Source organism: Ceratotherium simum, chromosome 13 (genome assembly GCF_057802395.1).
Source record: "Ceratotherium simum simum isolate JZ-2026a chromosome 13, ASM5780239v1, whole genome shotgun sequence".
Classification (NCBI taxonomy): Eukaryota; Metazoa; Chordata; class Mammalia; order Perissodactyla; family Rhinocerotidae; genus Ceratotherium; species Ceratotherium simum.
This window is the reverse complement of record NC_141912.1, coordinates 8,028,816-8,046,170: the sequence shown is the minus strand read 5'-3', so window position 1 is coordinate 8,046,170 and position 17,355 is coordinate 8,028,816. Positions and strand designations below refer to the sequence as shown.

Genomic DNA, 17,355 nt, shown 5'->3' with positions numbered 1-17,355 from the left:
TATACAGCCCTTTGGTTGAGTCCTGCTTTTATCACTTACTAGCTGTCTGACCCTAAACAAATCAGTTAACCATATTTTCCTAATCTGTAAAAATAAAAATAAAATGTAAAATTAAAGATAACTCTCAGTTATGAGGATTAAAGGATAACATCTAGCCTGTGGCTCTCAGCTCTCAGTACAGGTTTTTCCTTCTTTTTGTAAGAGCCCCCCATTTTTGTCCTTCACGTTACTGAGTCAAGAGATTTCATAGGCCAAGTGTGTGAGTATATTGTAATAGAGCAAAACAGTTTTTACAGGATTCGATTTTACAGTTCATTGCCCTTGGGAGCATTTTTAATTTTATAAAATGGCCTTTAAATTAGAAACTGTAAACTTGTATTTGCATATTCAGAGACTAGAAGACTCAAGTTAATCTTGGGAGTTAGTATGTGTGCCACAGAGGTAGGCCCAGTCTCTGGCTTTTCATGCAAATCGCTGCCCCAGCTGGGTCTGCTATAAGCATTCCACATTTTCTTTCACTGTTGCAAATTACTCCTTCCCCTAACCACTTCTCTCTTCTCCCCCTGGACTCCAGGAGGAGGTAAGCAGGACAGACAAGAGATGGGCTACAGCCTTTCCATCCCAACCATTTGATTCTTTTCCTTCAGTTTAGGTCAGCTGTGAGGAAAGGGTAGGAGGACACCTCTCTACCTCTTTGCTGAATGTCCTCTCTTCACACTTCTGCCATGTGAGTCTTAACCCTCTGAATCCTTACTAGTCAATTCTTTATTGAAGTGCACAACATTGCTTCAACAGACATTACCTGGAACAACAGACATTACCTGGAACTACTGTGTGCCAGGACTTCCCACCACTAACTTAGATCTTAGAGGATGAGGAGATGGCTCCTGTAGGCAAAGGTTAGATAATGTTCTCAGTATCTCAATTGAAACAATTCATCTCCTCATAGAAATGCCACTGTGCATCACGGGTTGTTTCTGTCAGGTACTTTTCTGCTTGAAATGCCCTTTCCTTCTCCCTTAATAACCTTCAATATTCAACTTTGTCATGTCCTCTTGAAAGTCAAGTCTATCCTGACCAACCCACCCCCGCCCATGCCCAATTCTGGCACTAATGTTATTGTACTATTTTTGATTTTCTGTCTCTTCCACCAGATTGTTAATTCCTTGAGAGCAGAGACTATCTTTTCCCTTGCATATCCAGCCCTCAAAACGATGACTGGCACACAACAGTAGATGCTCAGTAAGTGTTTGTTGAAAGAATATAGTATTCTTTAAAGTCCATTTTGAGCTGACTAAGAAAAGTGTAAGTGTGAATTGCAATTAGGTACAGCTGTAAATAGCAGAAAAGCCAAATAACATTAAAGTGGGTTGTTTTTCTCTCATGTAAAAGGAGCTAGATAGACTATGGTTGGTATTAGGCATCCAGCTCCTATCTTTCTGCTTCTCCATACTGAATAAGTAGTTTCCTTTCTCCAGTTCAACTTATGGTCCAAGACAGCTATTGGAGCTCCAGACGTCAAGTCCATGATCAAGACCCCAAGAAAGAGAAGAGGAAGGCAGAAAGACTCCTCCCCCACCAAAGCCAGTCCACTTGAAGGACCTTTCCTGGAAGCCCTGTTCAGCAATATCTATTTACATATCTTTGGCCATCCCAACTGGGAGTGAGGGCAGAAATATAGTTCCTTTAGACCACACATGCCATCCAGAATAAAACCTGTGCTCTGTCAATGAGAAAGAAGGAAAAAAGGGATACTAGGTAGGCAGCTAGCAGCCTCTGTCACAATAGGTAGTATTTAAATGGGAAAATACCTTCTGAATGCCAAATAATCAAGTTGTAAAAGAATTTTCATTAGTAAATTGTTGACATTCCATGGGTCATCAATTTGGAAAGAATTAGAATACAATAAAATAAATACTTTTCACTGGCCACAATTTTCATGATTCAGAAGCTATTTCAAGATCCTGCAGTATTTAGAGTTATGTGGATCTGTTAATACACTTTTACTAACAACAACAATAATAGCTAACATTTATTGAGCAGTTACATATCAGGCACCATTCTAAGAGCTTTAAGTGAATTCACTCCTTATTATCCCCTTTTTGCAGATCGTGAAACTGAGGCACAGATTGATTAAGGAACTTGCCCAGGGTCACACAACCAGTATCAGGGGGCTGGGATTCAGACTACCATCTGGCTCAAACTTAACCTCTAAGCCATTTTACTGGTGTGCCAGTAAAGTTCTACTTAATCAACTTGTGAAATTAGTTATTACCAACCTTAGAAAAAGCTGTCCTGGGCATTGGATAAAGCAAATGTGTACATAACTTCAAGAATAAATGAGATGGTTACACAATTCTGAGTATAACTAAAACCCCCTGACTTGTACACTTTAAATGGGTGATTTTGTGATATGTGAATTATAGCCCACTAAAGCAGTTTTTTAAAAAAAGGAGTGAAATCAAATACATCAGCCTCACCATAGATTAATTGTTAGACCTTGGATAAGTCACTGCACATGAAATTCTCCTTATGAAGTAGAGATAAGATCACTGATCTCACTGTTGAACTTGCAGTGAGAATGTATAAAAATTACCTAGCAACAGTGCCTAGCACACAGAAAGTGATCAGAAAAGGACAAACTGCCATGGAAGACTGTAAAATCAAAACCTAGAGTTTTATAAAGTCAAATTCTCACGTCTTTCCCCCACTTCTGTCCCTGAGGCATCTGTTCAACATGAGCCCATCTGAGATAAGTTGGCAGAGCATCTGGTGATTTTGGTAAAACACGAATTCATTATATGACTTTCCAGTTTAAAAATCTCTGGTCCTCACATCTCTCAAGCTGTTGGAAAAAGGGACCATACTATTTTTTTTCTCTAAAGACAATGAAACTCCTCTAAAAGAAAGTGGGGCCATCTTTGTGCATGCTATTCCTTCTGAAAAGTGAATGCCCCTTTCCAACCATTGTTTTTCTGTAATTCCCAGAAGCCTGCAGCACTGATCATTCAATAATCCCTCAAATATTTACTTAGCACTGACTATGTATCAGGCACTCTGCTGGGCTCTGAGGATAGCACAATTACATCATTGCCCTCATAGAGTTTGCAATCCAATGGTCTGTGAACAAATCCCTGAAACCGCAAAATTCTTTGGAAACCCACCAGCCACTCAGCATTCTTTGAAAGTAAATAAAAATAATCAGATACCACTTACTGAGTGTCTACTATGTTCTGGGCTCTGTACCAGGCACTTGATAACATTCTCATCATCTCATTTTAACCTAGGAGCTAAAGTGGAGGCAGAGACTAACCCACACACTGACCAACATCTCAATTACAGCATGGCTGGAGTCCATGAGAATTGTATAATTTCAGAGTTAGAGGATGTAATCTGTCACCATACTAGGCACTGGGGTTGATTTGGCTGCCCTGACTAGATCCATGGCACTGTCTCTATCCACGTGCAACTTTTCAAGAACAGATAAAAAATTCCAAATAGGGAAGGATCATTCTTCAGTCAAGGATCTATGAATTTTTAATTAATTAAAATAAATACTGATTTTAAAACAAATAGAAATAATAGAACCGGAGGCAATATCAAAAGGCCATTTGTCTTTCTACACAGTTATACCCAAAGCATCCAAGACGTCATGAAGTATTTTGGTGAAGTTCTGTGGTAGTAAATCTCCTTCAAGTAGTTACTGTCACAGTATGGTAGAAAAAGTGACATAACTTCAAGAAACACAAAATTATCCATCTGTGACCTGACTACCCAGTTAAATTGTACCCCATCCCCATCCAGATTCAGCAATAGATTATTGCACTGAGGTTTATAACAGACACGTGGGCATTCTCATTTTTACTCCCTGTTAAAGGTAGGTCCTCCACTGGCTCCACCCAATTAAACCTGAAGCCATAGTTAACCACAGTCAGTGATAGGCACATTAGGTTTCCTGCAGGGATGAAGGCAGGAAGGATGAGTGGAATGAATGGGAACATCACCCACTGGCAGTGCTGACTTTTGCTAGATTAGGTAGCAAAACTCACCCACTGGCTTTAGAGCCCTGCTGAAAATCCTTCCAGAATAGCTTTAAGATGTGTTGATAAAAATTTAAGCAGATATATTGTTAGGAAAGAATAGAACTCTATTATAATCAGATACATGTACATCACATCAAAAGATTAAATACACAACTATTTGACATGTAGTCAAATTAGAATTATTGTGAAGTATAGCTTTTTCATTTATATATTTTTTCTAACATTTGACTTCATTCCTTTAAAAAAAAGTCAGATGTTACACAAACTTTAATATTAATCTAGATTTGGCAGAGATGTGGTGGTTTAATGGATTACAGCATTTAGCTTTTTACCCCAGAGAGCAATATTTCTTCTTTCTCTCCATAATTAGATAATCTGCTCCTACCCATTACCAGGGCACTAAATTTCAAATTCTCCATACACCTGAGCAGGCTGCTACATATCTGGCCATCTTAATTTTTAGTCTTGATTTATTGAAGCTGAATTACATTCCCAACTCTTCCTGGAGCTCTGGGTGAATTTTATTGCAAAAGCAATGGGGAGAAAGTTACCATCATATCTCTCTCTCTTGCTGGGCAGAGCTTTTAGATACACAAGGGGCTCTATATCCCACTGCTCCGTGACTTGTATGTTGGATTTATAACAGTGTGAAGCCCAGCTCCAGGGTTACATACAGGCATATCAGAGATGAGATGGGGAATTTGATTTTGCAATAATGATTACTTGTTGCTGGAGCCCACATTCCTGCAGGCTCTGCCTTTATTCCCCATACTGCTGGTGAATAAAACTAATTCCAACTGCTACCTAATCTAACAAAACTCATCTTTCACTTACAAGAGAGGCCAAAAGAAGGTAGACAGGAAGTCAGGAGAATTTGAGATGTTGGCCATTTTTGCTATTACGTCTCATGGATTTCTGCTTCTATTATCGTGATTCCTTTAGGAATATTTTCATCTTTTAAACTTCCGTTTCTTTGTAGGGAGAATGAAAGCTTTGCATCTTTTCCAGCCTGGTGAGTTAATTTGATGGCTCATTCGTGCTGTCTCTTCCACTTCAAAGAGGCTGGGTCCCTAGGGCTGGCCAATTGTATTATGGATCCTGCAGATTTGGCTTGCCATTCCTGCTGAGTGTCATCTGTCCTCGAAGTCTTGCAGTGGATAATTTTTGTCCTTCCTAACATCATCTGCTTGAGAAATTTGTGCCTGGCAGGCCTGTCTGTCCAAGTTAAGCTTGAAGTACGGTAGCCACACAACTAATTTGACAAGGCATAGCTCTAAACAATAATGCCACAGGCTTACTTTGACCAAGACCACAAACTTCCAGCCATCTGATTACAAATTCCAAAGTTTGTTTGGTGCAGTCCATGAACTAGTCTGTTCACGCAACGTAGGTTATCCTTCTTCCACTGCCCCACTTTTCCTGACCTTCTGCAGTGTGTGTATGCATACACCACCTGCCCCCCTTGTCTTAAAGGCCCTTAGAGATTTTTAACCCTCTGGTTGGCCTCACCAGTTGTAAGCTTCCTGACTGTTTTCAGCATTGACTTAAGCTCTGTCACTTGGATAAAAGAACTCGAGAGTTGACTACCGTTGTCAGAAGGTTGAGGCATGGGTAATAGACATTGCACTAAAACAGTGGTTCTCAGACTTTAGTGCGCATGCTAATCACCTGAGGCTTCTCAAAACCCAGACTGCTGGGCCCTAATTTGAGTTTCTGACTCAAAGAGGTCTGGTGCAGTGACCACACTGTGAGAACCACTACACTACAACCTGTCTGAAGCTTAGGTGACAGACACAAAGCAGCTGCATTCATCCAAAAACTCGTGCTTTTGTCTTTGTGCAAAGCCAGTCAAATTTTCTGAATGTGTGACCAGTGTGGTGATGGAGCACCCTGTGTTCCGATTGGTTGGCCCTGTCACATGATCATGGTTTCTCTCCGTAGTAGCTCTTAGAGTAAAGCATCACATGTTCTCCAGGTGATATAGTTACACCTGAAGCATCTCTAGGGGGAACAAGTAGGATTCAGTACAGGAAGCTTCAGTACAGGACATAAAGTCGCTGCCTCCTAGAAGCCCACTCATGCCAGTACACAGTGTGCTACTTTACACCTGATGGCCTCTCAGGCCCAATGGGCCAGATGCATTTCCAAAACTTAATGAAATTAATACACAGTAAGATTTAGTATCTTACCCTAAAAGACCCTCTAATTTTTCCCCCTCTTTTGTTTTTATCAGTTTCTTCCATTTTTTATTTTTTTAACCTGCTTCAAAAATAGGTTAGACAAAAGTGGATAAACAATAATGCCAACAGAAAATGTGCCAGAGGAAATCTCATGAAGTGGATTTGATAGAAAGCAAAATAGATTCAGGAGTATAAATTCATAATTCCTCCAATTATGCTTATCCTTGGGCTTATACTAACAAATGAATTTCAGTTTTGTTCTCAATATGCACATAAGTGCCCATTTTATTTTTATTTTCTAATTTTCATTAGATTCAATATGAAGTTAGCAAATAATTTACCCTGAAGTTAGAACTTTACTTCCACTAACTGAACATTATTTCCGTGATTTATATATCTTAATTCTCACAAAGTACAGTATTGGAAAAATCCCTTTACAATTCAGTGCTTTAAAAGGTTCTGGGTACTTCACCGCAAGCATCTTCGCTGTAGACATCTTTGCCTAAAGCATTTTCACCACATAACTAATCGGCCTTAAGGCAATTTTGCTGTTAAAGATAAAATCACAAAGAATAAAAGAGGGACATTAATTTAAAAGGACATAATGAACCATGAAAAAAGGAATAACAAAGTTAAAAAGACCTTATTGCAAAATACAAAATATTTGAATATATGTAAAATGTGTGTTTGTAGATTCATGGCATACTACACAGAGAACTGATTTTATTTTCTTTTTTGTGGATTGTACCTAACTAAGCACTTGTGTTTGTTCTATGGGAAATGTGGGTTCAACTCTGCACCCTCCAAGAAGAAGCCCTCAGCCCTCTTCCTCCTCCAATGTAGTGTGTTTCAAAATAAGAAACCAACTCTTGGGGCAGATCATCGTCATCATCTGTCAGCCCGATAAAGCCATCAATAAACATTGTTAGCTGGAAGAAATGCTAACTATTTTAAGACCACCACCACCGTGTCTACTCATCATTGTACAGACCATTATGAGGGTTAGCTAAGATTTATCATATAAAATTGGGATAACTGTGAGAACTTCATCAATGGAGAAGCGAAATGACAAACAAACAAACCTGTCAACCAGTTATTTTATCTTTTATGGCAGAATTGCCTTACCGCCAATAAGTTATGCAGCGAAAATGTCTGCAGCAAAATATGTCTATGGCAAAGATGTTTACAGCAAAAATACCAGTCACAGGTTTAAAAGTGTTTGACATTCAGTCTCTGAAAAATGATCTTGTATAGAGTGCTATGAAGGTGAAAACAGCTATTATTAAAAACACAGGAGAAATATTTAATGTATGATTCCATGGGTGTAATATTTTTGAAATGACAAAGTTTTAGAAATGGAGGATACATTATAGGTTGCCAGGGGTTGGGACATGGACAGCAAGAAAGGTAGGTATGGTTACAGAAAGGCACTGTGGGGGATCCTTATGGCTTTGGAACCGTTCAATATCGTGACTGCAATGATGGATACGTAAACCTACACATGTGATAAAATTATATTGAATTAAATACACACACACACACAATGAGTGCAAGTAAAACTGGGGAAATCTGAGTAGAATTGGTGGATGGTATCAACGTCAATATCCCAGTTGTGATATTAACATTTGCAAAATGTCACCATTGGAGGGAAACTAGGCAAAGTGTAGAAGGAATCTCTCTGTATTACGTTTTACAACTGGGTGAGAATCTACAATTATCTCAATAAATTAAAAAAATACACAAAAATCTCATCAATCCAGATACAACGAGAGATAACACAAGGCCTTCAAGGAAATGATATAAGAGTCATTTTTAGCCTCAAACTCTGAGATTCTATGGGTCAAAGACCAAAGACACACACATAGCAGCCCCAGCCCCCAGCCGAAGGTGTAGAGCAGAACAGCACTGCCAGTGTGGCTCTTCTCTTACTCTCTCCTCACTGTCTGAGCTGCAGTTTCAAGATTTCTGCAAAAGAGGAGAAAGAAACAGAGGCATACACTGGACCTGAGCATCCCAGAGAACAACACAACTCAATAGTGTGCAGTGCAACATAATCAAACAGGTAGAACATGTATCTACAGGCGGTAAAGAAAAGTAATTGTGGGCCGGCCCTGTGGCTTGGTGGTTAAGTGCGCGCGCTGCAATGCTGGTGGCCCAGGTTCGGATCCCGGGTGCGCATCGAGGCACCACTTCTCCCTCCATCCTGAGGCCGAGTCCCACATACAGCAACTAGAAGGATGTGCAGCTATGACATACAACTATCTACTGGGGCTTTGGGGGGAAAAAATTAAATAAATAAAATCTTTAAAAAAAAAAAAAAAAGAAAAGTAATTGTATAGTGATTTAATATTGTCCCCTCTGGTAGACTGTACCCTCATGAGGGAAGGAAAAGGTGGGGTCAGTCTTGCTCACCATTGTATCCCAGCTCCTAGCACTGCACTTGGCCCGTAGAAAGTGCTCAATATTTCCTTGTTAAATGTGTTTGAGTGAGAAAATGAAAAGCCCTTATGGCCTGTTAGAGTCAGTATGGCTTCTCTTCAAATCTCCCTTCCCCACTCTCTCTTCACCCACCACCAACTTAAATACATACATGGGAACCAAGGTTGTTTCTGCCCCATGCAAGTTGGGGAGTCATTTAACCTCTCTATGCCTCAGCCTCCTCATCTGTAAAATGAGGATAATAATAATACTTGCTTCAAAGGACTGCCATGAGGATTAAATGCGTTAATATATGTAGAGCGTTTACAACGTTATCTGGCATGTTGTAAGTACCATGTGTTTGTTCAATTAAAACACAATCCTGACTCACTACTGGAGTTAGCCCAGATGTCACAGGTGAAGGGCACCATCCTCCACAAGATTGTCCTCACTTCAGACACCAGCCACAAGCTCAGGGGTTCCCAAGCCACCCATGCTTCTGTCCAGCTGTCTACAGATTTCGGAAGTTCCCACTTTACCCTCTCAGGTCCAATAATTCACTAGAACAACTTATACAACTCAGGAAAGTGCTGTACTTACGATTACAGTTTTATTGTAAAGGGTACAAATCAAGACCAGCCAAATGAATAGATGCATAGGGTGAGGTCTGGGAGGGTCCCAAACTCAAAGCTTCTGTGTCCTCAGTATGCTTCTACACCCTCTTGGCACATCAATATATGACTACCAACCAGGAAGCTCACCTGAGTTTCAGTGTCCAGAAGGTTTTTATTGGGGTTTCATTACATGCAATTACATGATTGATTGAACCACAGGCCATGTGACTGAACTCAATCTCCAGCCCCCCGTCCTCTCCAGAGGCAAGGTTGGGGCTCAAAGCCCCAACCCTTTAATCACGCATTGGTCTTTCAGGCCTGGCCAGCCCCAACCCTGAAACCATCTAGGGGCCTACATGAGTGACCTGGTTAGCATAAACTCAGGCCCACCATGAATAACAAAGACACTCCTATCAGTGGGGAAATTCCAAGGATTTAGAGGTTATCTCCCAGGAACCAGGGACAAAGATCAGCCAAGTTCTTTATTATTCAATATGAATAAAGTTTACTCAGTTGAATAGACAGAGGGGGCAAGGAAAGCATTCCAGGAAGGGGATGTCAAAAAAGAAAGAGGCAGAAATAATGTCTGGCACAGTAGAAAGACCTCCCTAGCTGACTGGGCTTTGCTATATGGGAATGCACCAGCCTTGAAGTCCACAGACCAGTGCTCTGACCATCGTTCTGCTATTTGATAACTACAGTGCTGTCTTGTAGGACTACATAGATCATTGCAAGTCATCTTAAATCCTTTCTATGAGAGATGGGTATAATTTAAACACACACACACACAACTTAGTGGATTAAAACAACAAAAATTTATTATTTCTCACAATACTTGATTAGGCAGTCTGGAAACTGGTGGCCAGATAGCCATTAATGATTATTCTTAAAAGTCATGTAGATAAGCAATATATTATGAGACTCCCACTAGGTACCTTACAGATAACATCTCTGATGCTTGGGTCACCCTGGTAACAGGTGCTTAAGTTGTTTTTCAGGAACTGAGAGTCCATTCCTTGTCCAGTTCAGGCTGGTTGAAACCACTGACCCATCAACTGGGCCTGCGAGAATGTCCGATAGGTGACCCTTTGACGTCAGGGGGGCTGAAAACTCCACCCTCAGATCATGATAATGCTGCCATTTTGTGAAGAGCCATGAAGCTTGACTACGCTTGTGCAAATCATCAATTACCTCACTTTTCCTTCCCTCTAATCATCTCTCCCCATACTTCAGACCACCCTGCCCCTCTATCCCATAAATATCCCTAATCCCCATTTTTGGGGAGGCAGATTTGAGATTTGTTCTTCTGTCTCCTCACTTGGCTGCCTTATGAATAAACCCTTTCTCTGCTGCAAAACTTGTCTGAGTGATTGGCATACTGTGTGGTGGGCCTACTGTGGCATACTGTGAGCCTGGTCAGTAACAGTTTTCTGGCTCCATGTGGTGCTATCAGCTCCACTGCAGTTCCTGTGACTGCATTCAGCTGGCTGATGGCTGGGCTGAAAGATCCAAGAAAGCCCCCATCACACGTCTGGGGCCTTGGTGCTGCCTGCCAGGGTGCCTCAGTTTTCACCCACACAGCCTCTCTCTACATGTGACATCTCATCTTCCCGTGCTTCTCCACACGCTGGCCTCTCTCCAGCAGGATAGCCTAGACTTCTTGACAAGAGAGCGAAAGCAGAAAGTGCCAGGTGTCTTAAGGCCCAGAACTGGCACAGCATTTTTTCCACCATGTTCTATTAGTCGAAGCAGATCACAAGGCTAGTCCAGATTCAAAGGGAGGGGAAACAAACTCCATCCCTTGATGGGAGAGGCAGCATGTTGCCTGTGCATACAAGGAAAGGAGGAATCATTGCAGCCATCTTTGGAAACTCTACCACATTCTCTGACTCTTCATTTACTTATCTGAAAATGGGTATTTTAATATCTACCTCAACTAGATTAATGAGAGGATTAAGACATATGGTATGTGACGTGTGATAGCATTTTATAAATTGTAAAGTGCAAAACAAGTACAAGATATCATAGTGGTGGGTGATAAAGTCTGGAGATAAAGATTGGAGAATGAGCAGATTATACAAGGCTTTAAAAGATTTATGATGTTATTGTCATAATAATAACAGTTATTGAGCATTTGCTATGTGCCAGGCACTGTACTAATTACAGGTATTATCTTCTTTAATCATCACAACAACCTTAGAAAATGGATATTTTCGTGCCATTTTACAGAAAAAAAAAACTGCAAGCACGTGGTACAGCCAGAATTTGAACCCAATTTTGTCTGGTTCCAAAGTCTTAACTACTGCACACAGAGTTCTTTTTATCACTTAAATCATAATCAATTGGCAATTGGGTAAGGGGAGATAGCAGCTAGCCTAGAACTCCTGAAACAGCATTTTGGGAGGCAGAACCCAGAATCTGCATTTTTAACAGCCACATTAATGTGGGAGAAGCATTCAACTTCATTGTACTATAGTGAGCCTTCTCAGGTTTTTCATTTCAGTAGTTTAAAGACACTCAGAAGACAAGCTTAGAGGAAATTTAGTCTTGCAGATGCAGAAGAAAACTTGAATACGAAAAGTGCCTATAAGTGGGGAGAATAACGAAAAATTAAAATAATATTTAAAAATAATTATGTTTTCTAGAGCTTGATGCTAAGCTAGGGAAATGAAAGTAAGACTAGAAAGGTTAGAAGCCAGACCCAACAACTTGCAATTAACCAAGTTTATATGTTATTTATTAATTCATCTATTTTATGCCTCATTGCCTTTGGGCATGTGTGACCAGGGAACCAGGCAAGGAAAGGGTTACTGAGAATCTGATCAATAACTAACATGGTCTGTCAAATGTTTTCCAGACAAGGAGAAACTAAAAGTTCTGTTTTTCAGAAGCTGATGTCCCAGTTTTGCAGATGTTGCCATCTTGCAGAGAAACTTGCACTTGCAGCAAAACCCCTGCAAAAGGCTCCAGCCCCAAGCTCCAAAAGATACCTTGAACTCGTTATGTAATGGTACGTTCCTTGAACTAATCATGTGATGGCATGTTACCTGGAACTCATTATGTAATGGTCTGCTTACCTGCTACGTATGCCCCCTGATTACACACAGTTGTAACAAATAACACTGTTATCCTCTGCACTCTTGTGTATAAAGTCTCCACCGCACTGAGCTTGGGGAGAGACTGCTTTGAGAAAATATCCCAAGTGTTCTCCATGGCTTGTGCAAGCAATAAACCTTTTCTTCATCTACTTCAGCCTTGGTTGTGCTTTTCCGCTCTGCACTCACCAAGAGACAAACCCATTGGATTCAATTACACTTATTTCCTCTGCTAAAAAACCCCAAGTTCCATCTTCACTCCCCCCACCCCCAACCCCCAACGTCTCTTCATTTCAGGTCTGAGGACAAATATGTGCCTCTTCCGAGAAATCTGTCCTGGTCACCTCCCACACCCAGGGGTCCCACACGTGCGCTGCACCTTCCAATCCATCCTATCATTTATAGGCCCTGTATTGTAAATGTTGGTTTATGTTCCTTCTTCAGCACTAGACTGTGAGACCCTTGAGGGTAAGGACTGTGCAGGAAGAGAGGAGGGAAAAAGGAGAGACTAAGAGATGATTCTTAGAAAGAACCACTGGATAAACATAGGAGGTGAAGGGGCCACTGCAAAGTTGCACATTGTCTGAACAGGCATGAAGACTCCTTGAGAAAACAAGATGAACTTGATGGAGGCTACCACAAAGCAGCAGTTAGATATATGGCAGCCTCGTAGTTGTCTCTTCATGACTACAAGTCAAAGCAGCCTAGCAAACCGGTCCCCAGCATAATTGCATATATTTTAATCTTAGCCCATATAACAACTGGTTGAAATTTTATATATACAAATGCCAAGAACCAATTGTTTTTTTCTCCACATGGGCACGATTGAGTCTGATAAGCAATTTGAGCAAATTACTTAATTTCTAACCATTTTTCTTCACTTGTTGAAAAGAAATGATAAAACTATTCCCCCGAGTTGCTATGATGATGAAATGTGGCAAGGCACGTCAAAATGCATTATAAAATATTGGTGGCAGGTAATAATATAGATAATATATTTATACTATTATTAATATTGTTCCGCGACAGTATCCCTTCCCCCGCAACCTCTCTAAAACACAAGTCCAGCAGGTTTAGGGAGGAATAACAGAGTTCGGCTCTAACTTTCAGGCACCTTCCCATTCCGGCAGCATCTACCCTAATCCAGCATGGCGGTATCGGCCTCTTCAAGTTCACATCCCCGGCTACACTACAAGAGCCTTACCGCACCACCCGCGGGGTAGTCTCAGCTGCCCCGGCGCCCTTTGACGACGTCAAAAATCCTCGCCTGGAGAGCGGGCGGCGCAGGTTTGCGCAGGCGCAATACGCCCGCGGGTGGGCGGAGCTGGTCGGAATGAGTGGCGGAGGGACGGAGACCCCTGTGGGTTGTGAAGCCTCCCCGGGTGGCGGCGACAAGAAGAGGGACTCCTTAGGGACTGCAGGCTCGCCAGCGCACCTCATTATCAAGGGTACGGAGTGATAGGGCTATCGCCCTGGTGGATCCCAGCGCAGCCCCGCCTCCCAGGCGGCGCCCTCTGACCGGGGGCCGCGCCCCAGGTCGCCCCCCAGCTCCCGGGCGGCCTCGCGTTTGTGGCGGTTGGGGGAGTCGTGGCTGGTGCCCACCTAGTTCCCCGCGCCAGATGCCTCCCAGTAACAACAGATCAACTCAGTCCCTCTTACTTCCTCAAAAGAGCCGCGGACGGGAGCCGTCGGGCCGCCTCCTCTCTCCCTCCCCTAGCCCGGGACCCCGGGGCGCAGAGCAGCTCTGGACGCGGCCTCACGACCGACCTGTAACGCAAAGAGCACCGAGAGTGGGAGTCGGGGAGGGCCTGCGCCCCCAGGCAGGTCGCGTAGGAGTTGTGTGGCTTTGGGTCGCTCGCTTTACCCGCTCTCTGACCCTGTCTGCTCCTGGGTCGTTCAAGGGTTGTAAATGGGATAACAGATGAAAGCGTCTTGAAAATACTAAAGCGCCATATACATGTACAGATGTCCATTTGTCCTGTCTGCTTTGAGCTGGGAGAAGTTTACAACCTAGTTAAAACCTGGATTCTCGCAGAACCTGAGTGAGATTTCATTCCCAAAACTCACAACAGCCCTGTTTCCTGCAGCAAGATCTTTGCGTTAGGTACTGCACTGTCTCATCATCATCTCTGAACCCCATGCTTATCCTGTCAGTCCCGCCATCGTGCATTATTGGAGCCCTTTTAGGATTCCAGAGTCCTTCAGCACCACCCAGGGAATGGCATCTTTCAGTTGCTGCCTGTTGCATTTTAACCTTTCCGGTCAGGATTCTAGGCAGCACCAGCACAGCTGGCTGTGGCTATTTCTAGACTTCAGGTTGACTCTTGAATCTAATTAGGAGTTTGGGAGTGGTGCATGGGTGCTAGGGCTAAATTATAGTTGTTTATGTGTGCAATCTTAGTGAACTAACTACCAAAATTTTTTTTTAATTGTGGTAAAATACATGTAACATAAAATTTATCTTAACCATTTTTAAATGTCCAGTTCATTGGTATTAGTACATTCACATTGTTGTGCAACCATTAGCACCATCCATCTCCATAATTTTCTCATCTTCCCAAACTGAAACTCTTACCAATTAAATACTAACTCCCCATCCTCTCCTTCTCCTCCAGCCTCTAGCAACCACCCTTCTACTTCTCTCTGAATGTGGCTACTCTAGGTACTTCATATAAATAAAATTACACAGTATTTGTCCTTTTATGATTGGCTTATTTCACTTAGCATAATGTCCTCAAGGTGCATCCATGTTGTAGCATGTGTCAGAATTTCCTTTTTAAAGCTAAATGATGTTCTGTTGTGTGTATATACCACATTTTGTGTATCCATTCATCTGTGGATGAACACTTGAGTTGCTTCCACCTTTTGGTTATTGTGGATAATGCTGCTATGAGCGTGGATATGCAAATATCTGCTTTGAGTTCCTGCTTTCAATTCTTTTGAGTATATACCCAGAACTAGAATTGCTGGATCAAATGGTAGTTCTATTTTTAATTTTTTGAGCAATCGCCATACTGTTTTCCATAGTGGCTGTGCTATTTTACATTCTCACTAACAGTGCACAAGGGTTCCAATTTCTCCACATCCTCACCAACACTTGCTATTTTCTGTTTCTTTGGTAGTGGCCCTCCTAATGGGTATAAGGTAGTATTTTGTAGTTTTGATTTGCATTTCTCTAGTGATGAGTGATGTGGAGCATCTTTTTATGTACTTATTGGCCATTTGTATATCATCTTTGGAGAAATGTATATTCAAGTCCTTTGCCAATTTTTTAATCAGGTAGTTTGTTTTTTGATGTTGTTGAGTTGTAGGAGTTCTTTATATGTTCTTGATATTAACCCCTTTTCACATGCATGATTTGCTTATGTTTTCACCCATTCCGTAGGTTGCCTTTTCACTCTGTTGATTGTATCCTTTGATGCACAGAAGTTTTTGATTTTGATGTAGTACTTTCTTTAAAAAAGATAATTCATGGGAAGTTTTTCAAGTTAATCCAAAATTGAGTTGTAATTGAAAATATGTCTAGAACTTCCTTGGCTTTTTTTATGGAACCATTCACTCATCATTCTGAAAATCCATTTTTAGTTCGTCTTATTTGAAGACCATCAGTTGTAAACAGATATTTGTTGAATTTTATTGCCAGAGTCTAGTGAAAGGGAAACATACAAGTAAATGATTTCAATACTTATGCCCTGGGTCTTTGAGGGTTTCTGACCCATGGGTGGGTGTTAGGAGGTAGGGACTGGGAGACAGGAGGTACTTCCTGGAGGATGGAGTGTCTGATCTGGGTCTTGAAGAATAAAGTGTTAGCAGTTAAGAAAAGAGGGCAAGAGTACTTTGGACTTAGTTTGGACCAGCATGAGCCTAGGCGTGGAGGCCTGAAACAGCATGGTATTTTTGGGAAACTACACGTATTGCCACAGTGTGACTCTGAGAGAGGTAGAGTTTGGTGGAAATCAGACCATAGAAGACTTCTTGCCTTTTTAAGGAGATTGGACTTTCTCTTGAATGGCAGGAAAATATCCCACAATTATAAGTACGAGAGTCACGTGGTTAGATTTGTATTTTAAATGGAGCATTCAGGCAGTTAATAGTCGATCCTCATCTTGTGGATTGTGTATTTGTGAATTTGCCTACTTGCTCAAATGAATTTGTAATTCCACAATCAACATTGGTGGTGATTTCAAGGTCATTCTGACATGCACAGAGATTTGAGTCTCCCTGTGCACACATTCCTAGCTGAGATTGAACAAGACAACATTCTGCTTTTTGTTTTAGCTCTCATACTGGAAACAAGTGTCGTTTTTGCTTTCTATTTGGTGCCACATATTTTGCATTTTTGTGCTTTTTATTGGTGATTTCACTGTTTAAAATGGTCCCCAAGTGTAGTGCTGAAGTGTTCCTAAGCGCAGGAAGGCTGTGTTATGCCTTACGGAGAAAATACCTGTATTAGAAGTTTCTTTCAGGCATGAGTTACAGTGCTGTCTGCTTCATAGTTCATGTTCAATGTTAAACAACAATCCAGAAAAAGGAAGGAAATTAATTGATCTGTATGTGAGGCCACTCCGGAAAGTATCAAAGTGACATTTATAGTGTGTGATGAAGCAATGGAAAAGCAGTTAAATTTGTGGATTCATGAGATGATGACCAGTAAAGAAAGTATAGTGGACAGCATTGTTGTGAAGCTGAAAGCCAAAGTTTGTGATCAGTTACCAAGGGTCAGGAGAATGTTAAACCCTCTGGGCTAGTGCTGGCTGGCACTTTCGAAGGTAGTACAGTGTGAAAAATGTTAAACTTGCATGTAAAGCAGGTTCTGCAGATCAGGAGGCTGTGGAAGAGCTTTAAAAATACCTACTAAGTGTTCTACAGGAAACAGTGTTATTGGAAGAGCAGATTTCCAACACTTAGACTGGCATTTTTTACCAGGATGTTGGTAAAGAAACCTTTGTGACACAAAGGGTGTTTTGATTAACAAAAATGTGACCAGAGGCTTGCAGGAACCTAA

General features: G+C 41.5%; 2 protein-coding genes across 9 annotated transcripts in view; both read left to right on the top strand.

Annotated features, from left to right (window-relative positions):
• EEF1E1 (eukaryotic translation elongation factor 1 epsilon 1) overlaps positions 1 to 12,502 on the top strand; it is a 33,178-nt gene extending 20,676 nt beyond the window's left edge. The window contains exons 4-6 of one of the 5 annotated variants that reach the window (XM_087437976.1): positions 1,155 to 1,242; positions 5,023 to 5,055; positions 12,147 to 12,502. In XM_087437976.1, coding sequence (XP_087294102.1) covers positions 1,155 to 1,235 — 81 coding nt within the window. In that variant the 3' untranslated portion in view covers positions 1,236 to 1,242; positions 5,023 to 5,055; positions 12,147 to 12,502. Of the gene's footprint in view, positions 1 to 1,154; positions 1,243 to 1,478; positions 4,213 to 5,022; positions 5,056 to 12,143 lie in introns of those variants that run through there. The other 4 variants (XM_087437974.1, XM_087437977.1, XM_087437975.1 and 1 more) reach the window with 4 other exon arrangements.
• Positions 12,503 to 13,665: 1,163 nt separating this feature from the next.
• Positions 13,666 to 17,355, top strand: part of BLOC1S5 (biogenesis of lysosomal organelles complex 1 subunit 5) — an 89,963-nt gene continuing 86,273 nt past the window's right edge. For all 4 annotated transcript variants that reach the window (XM_087437971.1, XM_087437969.1, XM_087437968.1 and 1 more), the window contains exon 1: positions 13,666 to 13,798. In XM_087437971.1, the coding sequence (XP_087294097.1) occupies positions 13,684 to 13,798 (115 nt within the window). In that variant the 5' untranslated portion in view covers positions 13,666 to 13,683. The remainder of the gene's footprint in view (positions 13,799 to 17,355) is intronic.